This window comes from Procambarus clarkii, chromosome 62, assembly GCF_040958095.1.
Source record: "Procambarus clarkii isolate CNS0578487 chromosome 62, FALCON_Pclarkii_2.0, whole genome shotgun sequence".
Classification (NCBI taxonomy): domain Eukaryota; kingdom Metazoa; phylum Arthropoda; class Malacostraca; order Decapoda; family Cambaridae; genus Procambarus; species Procambarus clarkii.
This window is the reverse complement of record NC_091211.1, coordinates 7616662-7635540: the sequence shown is the minus strand read 5'-3', so window position 1 is coordinate 7635540 and position 18879 is coordinate 7616662. Positions and strand designations below refer to the sequence as shown.

At 38.9% G+C, this 18879-nt stretch overlaps 1 protein-coding gene across 1 annotated transcript in view; it reads left to right on the top strand.

Moving 5' to 3' along the window:
• LOC138354257 (ankyrin repeat domain-containing protein 61-like) overlaps positions 1–18879 on the top strand; it is an 85436-nt gene that overhangs the window by 43022 nt on the left and 23535 nt on the right. Inside the window, exons 7-8 of the mRNA XM_069308167.1 lie at positions 6513–6575; positions 9979–10036. Coding sequence (XP_069164268.1) covers positions 6513–6575; positions 9979–10036 — 121 coding nt within the window. The remainder of the gene's footprint in view (positions 1–6512; positions 6576–9978; positions 10037–18879) is intronic.

Sequence of the window (18879 nt, the reverse complement as noted above, 5' to 3'; positions counted from 1 at the left end):
ATGACAGATATTCCTGACCATACTGGTCCTTTCACAATGGCAGACATCCTTGTCCATACTGGCACCAACCCAATGACAGATATCAATGTCCATATTGGTCCAATCACGATGACTGACATCCCTCTCCATACTGGCCCCTAGACAATGCCACACATACTTGTCTTTACTGGTCCCTTCACAGTGACAGGCATTCCTGTCTATGCTGGCCCCTACACAATAACAAACAACCCTGTCTGTACTTAAAGCTACACAATGACAGACAACCCTTAGGGGCCTGACAGCTGAATGAACAGCGCTTTGGATTCGTAGTCCTGAGGTTCCGGGTTCGATCCCCGGTGGAGGCGGAAACAAATGGTCAGAGTTTTTATCACCCTGATGCACCTGTTACCTAACAGTAAATTGTTACCTGGGAATTAGACAGTTGTTACGGGCTCCTTCCTGGGGGGTGTTTAACAAAAAGGAGGCCTGGTCGAGGACCTAGCTATGGGAACGCTAAGCCCCGAAATCATCTGAAAATAACCTCAAAACAACCCTGTCCATACTGGCCCCTACACAATGACAGACATCCCAGCTTTTTCTGGCCCCGACACAATGACAGACATCCCTGTCCTTTCTGGCCCCGACACAATGACAGACATCCCTGTCCTTTCTGGCCCCGACACAATGACAGACATCCCTGTCCTTTCTGGCCCCGACACAATGACAGACATCCCTGTCCTTTCTGGCCCCGACACAATGACAGACATCCCTGTCCTTACTGACCCCGACACAATGACAGACATCCCTGTCCATTCTGGCCCCAACACAATGACAGACATCCCTGTCCATACTGGCCCCGACACAATGAGAGACATCCCTGTCCTTTCTGGCCCCTACAAACTGACAGACATCCCTGTCCATACTGGCCCATAGACAATTAAAGATGTCCCTGTCCATACTGGTTCCAACACCATGGCAGACATTCCTGTCCATACTGGTCCCAACACAATGACAAACATCTACATATAGACGAGGAGTCACAATAACGTGGCTGAAATATGTTGACCAAACCACACACTAGAAAGTGAAGGGACGACGACGTTTCGGTGTCCTGGAACATTCTCAAGTCGATTAAAAATGGTCCAGGACGGACCGAAATGTCGTCGTCCCTTCACTTTCTAGTGTGTGGCTTGGTCGACAAACATCTGTTTCCTTACTAGGCCCCCCACAATGAATTCAGCATGGAATACATCCCATTCAATTCTGACTTCTACACAATGACAAACATCCCTGTCCACCCTGGGCGATACCCAATGACAGACATTCCTTGACCAAAGAGGGGATGTATGGTCAGGGATGTCTGTATATCTGTAGGTATATATTTATGAATACTTACTGGGCTCTGACTGACATACTGGCTCATAGACAATGAGAGACTTCCCTGTTCATAATTTCATCTACACTATGACAGATATCCCTGTCCAAACTGGTCCTAAAACAATGACAGACATCCCATTAAATAATGGGCCCTACAAAATACCAGATATCCTTTCCATCCTGAGCTCTGCACAATTACAGACATCCCTGTCCAGACTGGTCCCAACAAAATGACACACATTCCTGTCCACGCTAGTACTTCCACAATGACAGACATTCCTGTCAATACTGGGCTCTACACAATGACAGACATCCCTGTCCTAGACTTGATCCTACACAATGACACACATTCCTGTCCACGCTTAGTACTTCCACAATGACAGACATTCCTGTCAATACTGGGCTCTACACAATGACAGATATCCCTGGCCAACAGTCCTTAAGCAAAGAAAGACATCCCTCTCCATAATGAGTCTAAGACAATGACAGATATCCCAATCCATTGTGGGCCGAATACAGTGACACACATCTCTGTCCATAAAGGCATCTGCACAATGACAGACATCCCTGCCCATACTGGGCATTACACTGTAACAGACATCCCTATTCATACTGTCAAATAAACAATGACAAACATCCATATCCACTCTTGGCTCTACATAATTACAGATATGGCTGTCCATATTGTCATTTACACAACGACAGACATTCCTGTCCATACTGGCATCTACACAATGACAGACATCCCTGTCCATGCTGTCTCCTGCAAAATGACAGATATTCCTGTCCATAGTTGCTCATAGACAATAGCAGATCTTCCTGTCCATGCTGGCCCCAACAAAATGACATACATTCCTGTCCTTTATGGGCATTCTAAATTGACAGACGTCTCTTTCCAAACAGAGCCCAACACAATGACAGAAATCCCTGTGCAGACTGAACCCTACAAATTGACAGTTATTCCTGTCCTATACTGGGCACAAAATAATGACAGACATCCCTCTCAAGACTAGTTCCTACACAATGACAGACCTCCCTGTCCATACTGGCCCCTTCACAATGACAGTTATCCCTGTCCATGTTGGGCCCTTCACAGTATCAGACATCCCTGACCATACTGGTCCCTATACAATGACAGACATATCCTTTCCACGTTTGGCCTTACACAATGACATATTCCTGTCCATATTAGGCCCCTCTCAATGACAAACCTAGCTGTCCAAACTGGTCCCTTCCCAATGACAGATATCCCTGTACATACTCGACTTTACACAATGACAAACATCCCTGTCCATACTGATCTCTACACAATGACAGACATATCTGTCTGTACTGGCCCTTTCTCAATGAAAGATATCCCTATCCATACTGACCTCTACACAATGACAGACATCTCTGTCCATACTGGTCCCTTCTCAATGACATATCCTTGTCCGTACTCGGCTTTCCACAATAACAGACGTCCCTGTCGATAATGGCTTCTTCACAATGAAAGACTTATATGCCTTTGCTGTTCCCTACAAAGTGACAGACATCCCTGTTCATACTGGCATCTACACAATGACAGACATACCTGTACAACACAACGACAGACATCACTGTGCATACTGGCATATTCACAAATGACAGAAATATCCTGTCCACGTTGAACCCTACACAATGACATATATCGCTGTCCATAATCTCATCAACACAATGACAGACATCCGTGTCCAAACTGGGCTCAACACAATGACAGACTTCACTACCCATGCAAAGGCCCTTCAAAATGACTGTCATCACTGTCCATACTGACATCTCCACAATGACAGACACCCCAGTCCATACTAGGCCCTCAGTGACAGACTTTCCTGTCCATACTGACCTTTCAGGACGAAAAATATCTGTTATGACCCCTTGTAGCATGAGTGGAACTAGTCTACCCAGTAAGAGGTATTCTGCTTTCTGGGCCAGAAATTAAGAGGTCAGAGGAAGAATATATATATTAAACGTCGGTGAATAATATAAGAATACAATCAGAGGATGAGCGTCTATTATTATTGATTTGGAGATGAGAAGTCGATACTTTGGCAATGTGACGTGATGCTAGCAGGACGTCATGACCTTACTTTAGTCACAGCAGTCGTCAGAGATGGTTTTACGTCGTTGATCTCCTGGAGGAGGAAGAATATAGTGCCCTGTGCAGCGGTGATGTGAAGGATACTTGTTTGGAAGTGTGAGGAAACTGTTGGAGACCTAGTGCACCATTACTCTGGGATGTGGATATATTAGAGGCGGCCTGGAAGCGAGTTGGTCACCCCTTTGTGGAACTCTAATTGTATGCTCTCTCAAAAGGAAGGAAGCAGGCGTTTCTGCGTTAAGCCTGTCGGGCGACTCCGTGTACTCAAGTCAGGACTCGAGGAAGCCTTGTGAAGCAGTCCAATAGCAATTTTTGTGGGCTGCGTGCCAGGGAGTAAGTGCTCCACATCATAGATCCCTGTAGTAAGCTTGTTTAATCAGTTGCTTGATTAGCTACCAGTATTTGATCGTGTACCCAGCGATCATAGTGAACATATGTGTAGTAGGGTAAAGATTTTATTGAGACTAAAATAAGGAATTAAAGTTAAGAGAACTTGCTGGTGGGAGCAGTGATACGTCTGCTCTCGATGGAGGTCAAGGGGTGACTGTGGGGCATTGGTCCCCAGCATCATGGCCGGGCGGAAGCTTCCAGTGGCGTGTCAAGACATGTTTCCAGTTTGGACTCGTCCAGGATGGGGGGAATACCCACCACAGTTGGATGGCGCGGTGCGGCGTCGGTGGCCGAAATATAATGCTGGGATTTAGGTTTATTACTTGTGTTTTGCTAGGAATTTTTTTTATTGCCATGGTAATAGTATTGCAGGTTTGTCAGGGAAGAAGTTAATGGAGCATCTTCGAGGCTGGAGAAAAAGTTAATGGAGGAACTTCGAGGCTGGAGAAGAAGTGTATGCTGAAGTCTGAGGTAAAATGGAACTCTATAGTGAGGAGTTGAGCTTCGAGCAATGTAGGGGAGCTACACGTTTCTGTGTGGAACTAGTGGAGGAGTGCCACTGATGTTGGAGTAGGACTTCGTTGAGCAGCAGACTGGGAGAACTGCTGAAGTTTCTTTCCTGATGTTTGGAGGACCTAGATATATGCATTGATGATGAGGCTCTAGGAGCAGAACAGGGGATCTTTGTGGATACATTATTGTATAAGGGGAGTGGATATTGTATAATGTGGATACATTATTGTATAAGAGAGAGAGAGAGAGAGGGAGAGAGAGAGACAGAGAGAGAGTGAGAGAGAGAGAGAGAGAGAGAGAAAGAGAGAGAGAGAGAGAGAGAGAGAGAGAAGAGAGAGAGAGAGAGAGAGAGAGAGAGAGAGAGAGAGAGAGAGAGAGAGAGAGAGAGAGAGAGAGAGAGAGAGAGAGAGAGAGAGAGAGAGAGAGAGAGAGAGAGAGAGAGAGAGAGAGAGAGAGAGAGAGAGAGAGAGAGAGAGAGAGAGAGAGAGAGAGAGAGAGAGAGAGAGAGAGAGAGAGAGAGAGAGAGAGAGAGAGAGAGAGAGAGAGAGAGAGAGAGAGAGAGAGAGAGAGAGAGAGAGAGAGAGAGAGAGAGAGAGAGAGAGAGAGAGAGAGAGAGAGAGAGAGAGAGAGAGAGAGAGAGAGAGAGAGAGAGAGAGAGAGAGAGAGAGAGAGAGAGAGAGAGAGAGAGAGAGAGAGAGAGAGAGAGAGAGAGAGAGAGAGAGAGAGAGAGAGAGAGAGAGAGAGAGAGAGGGAGAGAGAGAGGAGTGAGAGAGAGAGAGAGAGAGAGAGAGAGAGAGAGAGAGAGAGAGAGAGAGAGAGAGAGAGAGAGAGAGAGAGAGAGAGAGAGAGAGAGAGAGAGAGAGACAGAGACAGAAGAGAGAGACAGAGAGAGAGAGAGACAGAGAGAGAGAGAGAGAGAGGCAGAGACAGAGACAGAGACAGAGACACACGGCTGTGGATAGGGTGACATTAGACGCTAATTCACTAAAAGGGGATTTAGGAGATCATTTCAAACAAGTAGAAAGTGGGGAATCACGGAGGCTCAAGTAAGGTGTACACAAGACGTCGAGGCCAGTTTAAGAGCCGTACCCTTAAATAGGTGACACTGAACCCTTCTTCAAGATCAAGATGTGTACAGGGTGATCGCCTCGGTAAATTGCAAGCACTCCAGTGTCCATTGCTGGTCGACCGACGGTAGCAGGAGTGTGGCTGCCGGGGTTAGCTGATTTTCTCTCTGGGAGTGGTTGGGGAACGCTGTCCGCCTGTACGCAAGTAACAGTCTGGTGTAATAACCAGAGCTCCCTTTTGGGTTTAAATCCCCAACCAGCTCATATCTTTACGTATGAGACATCCCTGTTCATACTCGTCCCTACACAATGGCAGATTTCCTTGTCCATAATGGTCCCTAAACAATGACAGATTTCCTTGTCCATAATAGTCTTTACACAATGAAAGACATCCCTGTCCATACTGGTACATACACAATAACAGATATTCCAGTTCATACTGCGCCCTACACAATGACAGACATCCCCGTGTATAATGGGCCCTTCACAGTGACTTACATTCCTGCGCATGATTGGCTCTACACATTGACAGACATACCTGTCCATATTGGGCTCTTCACAATGACAGACATATCTGTCCATGTTGGGCTCTTCACAATGACAGACATATCTGTCCATATTGGGCTCTTCACAATGACAGACATATCTGTCCATGTTGGGCTCTTCACAATGACAGACATATCTGTCTATGCTGGGCTCTACACATTGACAGACATACCTGTCCATGTTGGGCTCTTCACAATGACAGACATATCTGTCTATGCTGGGCTCTACACATTGACAGACATACCTGTCTATGCTGGGCTCTTCACAATGACAGACATATCTGTCTATGCTGGGCTCTACACATTGACAGACATACCTATCTATGCTGGGCTCTTCACAATGACAGACATATCTGTCTGTGCTGGGCTCTACACAATGACAGACATACCTGTCCATGCTAAGAATAACTCAAACAAATATGATGGATGGCGGGTTTTGAGATTTTATATCTCTGGTTGAGGTAAAACTACATATTTTTAATGTTTTTTTTGTTTGTTGTTTTAATACATTTTCACCAACAGGGCTGACAGCGCTACAAATTATGCTCCAGCAAGGACTGACTGTGAATGCTGGTCTTATTCAAGGTAATTAAACCTTTTATGTTTATGTTTCCAAGTCTTCTGAAGAATAGTTTCAAATAGTTGCCTTGTTACATATTTTTAATGTCAAGTTTACGCAAAATTTAGGAAGATGATTACATTACTTTTCCTGAACAAAAAATGTATTTAAAATTTCCTTACCACTCTTCTGTTTGGGATCACTGTCTCAATACATGTGGAGCCTTGTATGTTTACTGCAGTTAAACGTCTACATGATCCAAAGATTTCAATGTTGTTCATACTAGTGAACATCACCTACCAGTGAGGTTCAGTATAATATACTGCCCAGGTTTATATTTATAATACATGAATATTTAAAACGACACTTTTTAACGAAAAATGTTCCTAGACATAAATCACAATGCACACCGCATCCGCGGTTCCTGCCCGCCATCTGAGAAGCTGGAGAACCTCGACAATCTGTCACAACTAACCTTCTATCATGCATGTTACCAATATTGCAACCCATTTTGTGCAATAAAGTTTTAAATAAAAAAAATTACAAATATGTAGGGGATGGTAGAAGACAATATGTGAGTGTAAGTGGGAGCCTTATTAGTACATATTCTCTTCTTCGAAGCTGGGTTCGAGTCACTTCTGGGGTGTGAGTTTTCAGTCGCATATAGTCCTGGGGACCATTCAGGCTTCTTCGCATTTGTGTTCCTCACGTGTGCCCCAAAGAATGAGATGATTTGATAAAATGCTATTACCATTCGGCCCAAGATTACCATCCGAGTGCCGGCGAGGAAGTGGTTCAAATAGCTTCGGCTATCACTTCCTTTTGTCCGGTTGTGATGGTCAAGTGGATTAAGGCGTCCTGTAGATACCAGTTGCGTTGCTCCTGGTAGAATGGGTTCGAGTCACTTCTGGGGTGTGAGTTTTCAGTCGCATATAGTCCTATGGACCATTCAGGCTTGTTCGCATTTGTGTTCCTCACGTGTGCCCCAAAGAATGAGGTGATTTGATAAAATGCTATGCCCAAGATTACCATCCGGGTGCCGGCAGGGAAGTGGTTCAGATAGCTTCGGCTATCACTTCCTTTTGTTTGGTCGTGATGGTCAAGCGGATTAAGGCGTCCTGTAGATACCAGTTGCGTTGCTCCTGGGAGTATAGGTTCGAGTCACTTCTGGGGTGTGAGTTTTCAGTCGCATATAGTCCTGGGGACCATTCAGGCTTATTCGCATTTGTGTTTCTCACGTGTGTCCCAAAGAATGAGGTGATTTGATAAAATGCTATGCCCAAGACGCTGGTCCAAAGCAGGGTGACGGGTGAGGCCCCGGGATCCTTCAACATGTTGGACCTCGAGGAGCGTGCGAGGTACGACGTGATCAAGAGTGTTGTATTCCATTCGTCCAGGCTGACTCCGGAAGTGTACCGGAAGCGTTTCAGGGTACTAGTGCTCCGGAGAGATCGTACGCCGAGACAGCCCAGGAGATGGAACGGAAATTCTCTAAATGGTTAAAAGCTGAGGGAGTGTAATCGGATGAAGAGATCAACCAGCTGATGATTATGGAGAAATTCATGTCTGTACTCAACGGTTTCAACTTAGAAAAAGTGTTTCCTTGACCTGCTGTTGGATACATGTAAGACCCAAATCTAACTGAGATGGTTAGTGTCTGACCAGATTCTTGTTTATTTGAATGAGTTTTATTTTTAAAAGTTACTCTATGAATCAACTCATATTCATCTGCTAATTTAGCCCACTCATAAATATCTTTGGGAAATTTCTCAATGAAATGTAAACTAACATTAGAAGATTTGCAAGATAAAATTTCTTCTACTAAGAGTAATTTTTTAAGAAAGTCCAGATCCCAAATTTTTAAGAAAATCCAGAGCCCTAATTTTTAAGAAGGTCCAGATCCCAATTTTTTTCAGCATCTAGCCATTTATTAAATATATTATATTTCTTCTGTGCAAATTTTACAAAAGATTGATCTGAGTCTCATCTTAGTTTTCTGAACTTTTGCCTATAAGCTTCAGGAACAAGTTCAGAATCAGTAAGGATGGCTGCCTTTACCGTGTCATAGTCAAAATTGGTCACTCAATGGCATAGCTGCATATATCCGCTGTGCCTTCACTACCAACTGACCTTGCAGAAGAGATACCCACTGTGTTTCAGGCCATTCCATACACTCTGCCAACTTTGTCTGATCCAGAAGGTCTGTTCTGGATCTGTCTCACAAAACTGAGGAAACTTGGCATTTGTGTTAAACTTTAACTGACCAGGTGTTTCTAAGTCAACCACACCGGTTATTTGATCTAATTCCCAATTTTGCTAGCCTAATCTCTTACTCTGATTATGTCTGAGTTTGCTCCACTTCTAAACTCTTTATAGCCAGTTTTATTTCCAAATTCTTCTGTTCTTGAGCTTGCTCTGCCTCAAACTACTTATGAGCTGGCTCTGCCTCAAACTTTATCTGAGCCTGTTCTGCTTCACACTGGAGCATTCTAAACTCCAATTCTGCCTGTCACTGAGTCTGAGTCTCGACATTCCTGAAGCTGCAACATTTGCACCACTGGTGGACGGGGTCCTAAACTCAAATATTTCATGTGGGAGAATTGGTTCATCCACCCTGTGCATCATTATCTCTCTTAGCAGTTCCGTCTTCACCATTTCCACGTGCAAAATAGCCCATAGTGCTTGCCAACAGTCACTAAGATAGACTTTTTTGCCGCTTTCAAAACCTCAACACTGGTATTGTCGACAATTTGCTGTGCTACTGAATTCATTTTGTTTGCTAATATACAGCAGACTCAAGCACAAAATTTAAGCTCCAGCATCACCTTTCTTATATTGGCAGAGAATTAGATTGGAAAAACTGATGGGGTGACTAAAAAAACTGCTTAGCTCACATGACTGCCCTACAACTGGAATTTTTTGGCAGTCGTGAAGACTGTTATCAAATTTTAAACACTTTTGATAAACATTAATAAAATATACACTAATAATGTAATGGAATACATAAACTCATTTTATACCAATATTAAAAAAAATCTAAATTTCTACACATGTCAAAGTGAAGAAATAGGCTACATAATTTTTATGTCAGGCTTCACATGCTTCACATCCACTTTTATCAGGTCTCTCCATCAGGCTTTCCAATATGTGACGTCCTTTCGGACAGGACACCTAATTTGTCATGTTTTTTCATGTTTTATTGTCTTGGAAAATAAGGCTTTTAATTGTGTGGCCTCCCGGTTGCAAATTTCTTAAAAGGAAACATTCTCTACATTTATAAAATGTTTAATACAGACTAACCTCTACAAGAGGTAACGTTCGTTACAGCCACAAATGTGGAAAGTGTTTATAGAATACAATTTTTAATTATTTTGCTTAGCAGCGAGCGTTTATACCTAACCCACTCAACCTATTTTTCGCTTTCTTCAGACAAGTTGGACAACATGTGCTCGTTTGGTAACGCGAACTACAGCTTGGGGTCCAACAGGTGAGTACCGGACAAAAGTTAACAAGGAATCTTGCCTTTTGCCAACTATTCCTCACTAGACAAATCAGTATCCTGACGAGTCATGCAAATATAGACCAAAAGGTCTCTTATGCTATATATATACATATATATATATATATATATATATATATATATATATATATATATATATATATATATATATATATATATATATATATATACATATATATATATATATATATATATATATATATATATATATATATATATATATATATATATATATATATATATATATATTGGGGTATACTGGCAGCAGGTTTTCTTTTCAAACATGTTCATTGAATATGACCGCATATTCTGTATTCTATTATTTTCTGGTTGTAGGGCTTTCTATCCCTCTAACTATTTTCTTAGACATCAGTGCTTAATTGAAATAAGGAGTTGTCTCCAAAAACTCATTTTTCGTACTTTTAAGGTGAAGAAAAGAAGTGATTTACTATAGAGTGTATTACACTTATTTGTATAATTTGCACGACGTTTTCGAACCTCCATGGTTCATTCTCAAGTGAACAGATCTTACAATACTAAAAGTATTGTAAATATAATAGTATTGTAAGATCTGTTCACTTGAGAATGAACCATGGAGGTTCGAAACGTCGTGCAAATTATACAAATAAGTGTAATACACTCTATAGTAAATCACATCTTTTCTTCACCTTAAAAGTACGAAAATGAGTTTTGGAGAACTCCTATTTCAATTAAGCCCTGATGCTAAGAAAATAGTTAGAGGGATAGAAGCCCTAAACCAGAAAATAATAAATACAGAATATGCTGTCATATTCAATGAAACATATATATATATATATATATATAGATATATATACTATATATATATATATATATATATATATATATATATATATATATATTTTATATATATATATATATATATTATATATATATATATATATATATATATATATATGTCGTACCTAGTAGCCAGAACTCACTTCTCAGCCTACTATGCAAGGCCCGATTTGCCTAATAAAGCCAAGTTTTCATGATTTATATATTTTTCCCAATTTATTCTTATGAAATGAATAAATCTGTCCATTTCATTATGTATAAGTTAATTGGTTTAAATTTGAGTTAAAACCATGTAAAATATGAACCGAACCTAACCAACCCTACCTAACCTAACCTAACCTAACCTATCCAACCCTACCTAACCTAACCTATCCAACCCTACCTAACCTAACCTAACCTAACCTATCTTAACATAACCTTAACTAACAAAACTAAGTCAATAATTTATGTTCTTAATATAATATAATAATAATAATTCAAATAATCTAATTGGAAACAATTGATTGAAAAAAAGGAAAACACTCGGCCTATTAGGCAAATCGGTCCTTGCATAGTAAGCCGAAAAGTGCGTTCTGGCTACTAGGTACGATATATATATATATATATATATATAGATATATATATATATATATATATATATATATTATATATATATATATAATATATATATGTCGTACCTAGTAGCCAGAACGCACTTCTCAGCCTACTATGCAAGGCCCGATTTGCCTAATAAGTCAAGTTTTCATGAATTTATATATTTTTTCTAATTTTTTTCTTATGAAAATGGTAAAGCTAACCCATTTCATTATGTATGAGGTCAATTTTTTTTAATGGAGTTAAAATTAACGTAGATATATGAACCGAACCTAACCAACCCTACCTAACCTAACTTAACCTATCTTTATAGGTTAGGTTCGGTTAGGTAGCAGAAAAAGTTAGGTTAGGTTAGGTTAGGTAGGTTAGGGTAGTCGAAAAAAACATTAATTCATGAAAACTTGGCTTATTAGGCAAATCGGGCCTTGCATAGTAGGCTGAGAAGTGCGTTCTGGCTACTAGGTACGACATATATATATATATATAATAGTATATATATGTCGTACCTAGTTAGCCAGAACTCACTTTTTAGCCTACCAACGCAAGGCCCGATTTGCCTAATAAGCCAAGTTTTCATGAATTAATATATTTTCTCTAATTTTTTTCTTATGAAATGATAAAGCAACCCATTTCATTATGTAAGATGTCAATTTGTATTTATTGGAGTTCAAATTAACGTAGATATATGACCGAACCTAACCAACCCTACCTAACCTAACCTAACCTATCTTTATAGGTTAGGTTAGGTTAGGTAGCCGAAAAAGTTAGGTTAGGTTAGGTTAGGTAGGTTAGGTAGTCGAAAAAGCAATTAATTCATGAAAACTTGGCTTATTAGGCAAATCGGGGCCTTGCATAGTAGGCTGAGAAGTGAGTTCCTGGCTACTAGGTACGACATATATATATATATATATTATATATATATATATATATATATATATATATATATATATATATATATATATCTATATATGTATGTATATATATATATATATATATATACATATATATATATATATATATATATATACATATATATTCGGGACATTCTCCTGCTATAAACAGCACACTGAGTCAGTGAACCTGGCGAGATGCACTGGTACCTCTTAGGGAGCCGGTCGGGGCCGAGCGGACAGCACACTGGACTTGTGATCCTGTGGTCCTGGGATCGATCCCAGGCGCCGGCGAGAAACAATGGGCAGAGTTTCTTTCACCCTATGCCCCTGTTACTTAGCAGTAAAATAGGTACCTGGGTGTTAGTCAGCTGTCACGGGTTGCTTCCTGGGGGTGGAGGCCTGGTCGAGGACCGAGCCGCGGGGACACTAAAAAGCCCCGAAATCATTTCAAGATAACTTCAAGATAACCTAAAACAGTCAACAGCGTTATATACTACCTTACTGCCAGAAGCAACAGTGAGTTATGCCTCATTCAATGCCGTACATAATGCCTACCTTCTTAAGAGTCCGGCAACCATATAAACAAATTAGAATAAACGCTTTTCTTTGAGAAGTAAAACTAGAACATGGTCAGCTTGTCTTACCAATAGCGATCAGCAAAACATAAATAAAATGTAAATACTATTGATACTAAATCAGTAATTTATGTTTTTAATATAATATAAAAATGGAAAAAGTCGTTAACCTCTCCCTCAACGAATGCCAGTGGAAACAAGCCACTCTTCCTGTTTGGCTCGGTGGCTTGGGTGTCCGCACTGCTACCCAAATTGCTGTCCCAGCCTTCCTGTCTTCCTCCTCAGCATCAGATGACCTGGTTAAGGAAATTCTACCTGACACCCTGAGTGATGTAGCCGGGATACAGGACCCCCACTACACGGAATGCGACACGAAATGGGGTGCCATGGCAGACCCAGCACTCAGACCAGCCATGCCGAAAGCCAAGAAACAATCCAGTTAGGACAGCCCCATTGTAGACAAAGAAGCCACAGCTTTGCTGGAGGCAGCAACAACCCCCAGTGATCGTGCACGCCTCACAGCTGTGCAGGCTCCCCATGCAGGGGACTTCCTTTTGGCAGTCCCTATGTCTGCGACAGGCACACGTCTTGATCCGCAGGAGCTCTGTATTGCAGTCGCTCTCCCGCCTTGCTGCCCCTATCCACACTGTTCATAGGTGTATTTACGGCGAGGCAGATGCTGACAAATATGGACTGCATGGCCTGCACTGTGGAAAATCTTGTGGTTGGCACACTAGACACGACGAAGTCAATGACATCATTAAAAGAAGCCTTGCCTCTGCTCAGTGTCTAGCGGAGAGAGAGCCCCGCAACCTACTGAACCGTGACTCTGTTAGCTTTGCCGGCCGACCAGACGGAATCACACTGCGACCGTGGAAGGGTGGCAGACAGTTGGCATGGGACTATACTTGTGTATCCACCTTGGCAACCACATACATCAACCTCTCTGCCGGCACATCAGGAGCCGCGGCGACACGCAGAGAAAGAGACAAGTCAGCCAAGTACAGGCAATTAGATCATCGGTACAACTTCGTTCCAATAGGGTCTGTGACCCTAGGCCCATGGGGAAAGAGTGCAAGAAGGTTTCTTAAGGATCTTGGTTCCAAGCTCATTGACACCACAAGAGACCCTAGAGCAGCAAGTTTTCTCTTTCAGCGCCTAAGTGTCGCGATCCAGAGGGGGAATGCTCGCTGCATCCTCGGTTCATGCCCGGCGTCGGAGGAGTTCGAGGAAATCTACAGCCTCTAGGAAGTGAACTTTTTTTTTGTGTCCTCTTAATGTTAATTTTTTGTATAAAATCAGATATGTAACTGTATAACCTTGCATAATAAAGTGTACACCATAAAAAAAAGGGGGGTGGTAGGAGAAGAGAACACTCTTACGTATTCAGAGTTAAATGGCAAGTTTTTCCCTGCATGCGCTGTGTTCCCTTCTCTGAGGCTGTGGGTCCCTATAATTGCACCAGTGGTGGTATCCCCCTATATAATATAATATTAATGTTTAAAATGAACCAATTGGAAACAATTTATTGAAAAAAAATTTTAACATCACATTTGGCTAGTAACATACATACATATATAAATATATATATATATATATATATATATATATATATATATATATATATATATATATATATATATATATATATATATATATATATATGTATATATATATATATATATATATATATATATATATATATATATATATATATATATATATATATATATATATATATATATATGTGTGTATATATATGTCGTACCTAGTAGCCAGAACGCACTTCTCAGCCTACTATGCAAGGCCCGATTTGCCTAATAAGCCAAGTTTTCATGAATTAATTGTTTTTCGACTACCTAACCTACCTAACCTAACCTAACTTAACTTTTTCGGCTACCTAACCTAACCTAACGTAGAAAGATAGGTTAGGTTAGGTAGGGGTTGGTTAGGTTCGGTCATATATCTACGTTAATTTTAACTCAAATAAAAACAAATTGACCTCCTACATAATGAAATGGGTAGCTTTATCATTTCACAAGAAAAAAATTTGAGAAAATATATTAATTCAGGAAAAACTTGGCTTATTAGTCAAATCGGGCCTTGCATATTAGGCTGAGAAGTGTGTTCTGGCTACTAGGTACGACATATGTATATATATATATATATATATATTATATATATATATATATATATATATATATATATATATATATATATATATATATATATATATATATATATATATATATATATATTATAATATATATATATATATATATATATATATATATATATATATATATATATATATATATATATATATATATATATATATATATATATATATATATATGTCGTACCTAATAGCCAGAACGCACTTCTCAGCCTACTATTCAAGGCCCGATTTGCCTAATAAGCCAAGTTTTCATGAATTAATGTTTTTTCGTCTACCTAACCTACCTAACCTAACCTAACCTAGCTTTTTTTTGGCTACCTAACCTAACCTTACCTATAAATATAGGTTAGGTTAGGTTAGGTAGGGTTGGTTAGGTTCGGTCATATATCTACGTTAATTTTAACTCCAATAAAAAAAAAATTGACCTCATACATAGAGAAAAGGGTTGCTTTATCATTTCATAAGAAAAAAATTATAGTAAATATATTAATTCAGGAAAAACTAGGCTTATTAGGCAAATCGGGCCTTGAATAGTAGGCTGAGAAGTGAGTTCTGGCTACTAGGTACGACATATATATATATATATATATATATATATATATATATATATATATATATATATATATATATATATATATATATATATATATATATATATATATATGTCGTACCTAGTAGCCAGAATGCACTTCTCAGCCCAATATGCATGGCCCAATTTGCCTAATAAGCCAAGTTTTCATGAATTAATTGTTTTTCGACTACCTAACCTAACCTAACCTAACTTTTTCGGCTACCTAACCTAACCTAACCTATAAAGATAGGTTAGGTTAGGTTAGGTAGGGTTTCTTAGGTTCGGTCATATATCTACGTTAATTTTAACTCCAATAAAAAAAAATTGACCTCATACATAATGAAATGGGTAGCTTTATCATTTCATAAGAAAAAAATTTGAGAAAATATAATAATTCAGGAAAACTTGGCTTATAAGGCAAATCGGGCCTTGCATAGTAGGCTGAGAAGTGAGTTCTGGCTACTAGGTACGACATATATATATATATATATATATATATATATATATGTCGTACCTAGTAGCCAGAACTCACTTCTCAGCCTACTATTCAAGGCCCGATTTGCCTAATAAGCCAAGTTTTCATGAATTAATGTTTTTTCGTCTACCTAACCTACCTAACCTAACCTAACCTAGCTTTTTTTGGCTACCTAACCTAACCTTACCTATAAATATAAGTTAGGTTAGGTTAGGTAGGGTTGGTTAGGTTCGGTCATATATCTACGTTAATTTTAACTCCAATAAAAAAAAATTGACCTCATACATAGAGAAAAGGGTTGCTTTATCATTTCATAAGAAAAAAACTATAGTAAATATATTAATTCAGGAAAACTTGGCTTATTAGGCAAATCGGGCCTTGAATAGTAGGCTGAGAAGTGAGTTCTGGCTACTAGGTACGACATATATATATATATATATATATATATATATATATATATATATATATATATATATATATATATATATTATATATATATATATATATATATACATATGTCGTACCTAGTAGCCAGAACACACTTCTTGGCCTACTATGCAAGGCCTGATTTGCCTAATAGGCCAAGAGATATTCTTTACTTTCAATGAATTGTTTCCAATTAGTTTATTTGAATTATTATTATTATATTAAGAACATAAGTTATTGACTTCATTGTGTTAGTTTAGGTTAGGTTTAGATAGGTTAGGTTAGGTTAGGAAGGGTTGGTTAGGTTCGGTCATATATCTACGTTAGTTTTAACTCAAATTTAAACAAATTAACTGATTCACAATGAAATGGATAGATTTATCCTTTCATAAGAAAATTTTTAGGAAAATATATAAATTCAGGAAAACTTGGCTTATTAGGCAAATCGGGGCCTTGCATAGTAGGCCGAGTACGACGTTTTGCTACTAGGAACAACATATATGACTTGAAACAGAAATGTCCTTAAGTACTTTCGTATATTAATTCATCTTCAGAAGGAGTGATTTGCAGGTCAAGTATTGGGCATATATAGGCAGGAGAGGGTGGTGGAGTGAGGTGAGGTACAATGACAAATGAATGGGAAATAGGTGGACATAAATATGAGCCGCATAGGAACTGCAGAAGGCCTATTGGCCCATACCATGCAGCTCCTATTCATACCCACCAATAGGCCCACACATGGATAATAATCGCATAAGATAGTAAATATTTACAATGAATTAGTGAGACAAATATGTATCAATGATGCTACTCAAATCGCCCTTTAATTGATCTATCAAAAATGGATCTAAGTTATATTAACCACTGCTAATGTTCAAATTTCTTTCTTTTGTAATCTATATCAAAGCAGATTCAATTATGTTCCAGTTATAAGTGCTTTTACAATTTGTTATTGAAGAAGCCACCTCCCAATCAATTTGGTGAACATTTTCTGACAAATGAACAAACAAATTATTAGACAATAGGCCATGTCTTACAGAGTATTTATGTTGCGAAATTCTACATTTCAAATCTTTAGATGTTTGCCCAACATAGAACTTATTGCAGTCTTTACAAGGTATTTTATAAATGACACAATTATCACTACGAGGGCTGTTCCTAACTAATAGCTTACCAACAGTATTTTCGTAGCTAAACGATACATGTATATTAAAAAGTTTCAAGGCCTTGACAATATTCTCAAACCCAGAGAAATATGGTAAACATAACAAATTCTTTGGGCGAATTTTTTCACTGCGTATATTATTATAATATGTACGACGTGCTTTGCTAGGGCAAACTTCCAAAAAACTCCGTGGGTAACAAAGCTTGTGACCAATCGAATCAATATTCTTAAACTCTTCATCTAAGAATTCTGGACTCACAACTCGAAGAGCTCTTAGATACATTGAAGAAAAAATAGATTTTGCACATTGTTTCTATGCCCTGAAAAATACTGAACATAAGGTTCAGTATTATTATTCGTAGGTTTTCTGTAGACACTAAACTTTAATGAAAAATCTTCCCTATAAAAAAGTACATCTAGGAATGGCAAACATTTATCAATTTCAGTCTCCATAGAAAATTTTATAGAGGTGACTTGATAATTAAGTTTGACTACAAATTCGTCTGTGTTTACATCTGTAGGCCATATACACAAAATATCATTGACATATCTAAACCACGGAATGATTCCAGGGGTAATTTTTGAAACAGATTTCTTTTCGAAGAATTCCATGTACAAGTTTCAAAGAAATGGCAATAATGGATTCCCCATTGCCATTCCAAAAATCTGTAAATAATACTCATTATTAAAGGTAAATTTTCATTCTTTAAGCACAACTTAACACGTTTGACAATAATATCAGCAGAAAGAGGTAAAACATGATTGATTAGTTCATCAGCAAGATAATCAAGAATATCATCAACCAGTACCTTTGTAAACAAAGAACAAACGTCAAGACTGATTAAATTTACATCAGGAGTGACAGGAACACTATTCAATTTGTTAACTAATTAGTTAACATGGTAAAATGGGTAAGATTCATCCTTCTAACACGACTCTTCTCAATATTTCTTACTTTTTCTTCACTGTCGAGGGTAATTGATAAATTAATTCTCCAAAATTCATTCCATATTTCTGGTCTGACGCCTGAACGCATTTCGTAATGCTTATTACATTTTCAAAGACTAAGTTTATATATAAAATACATCATACTTTTACTCGTTTTGGGTAAGG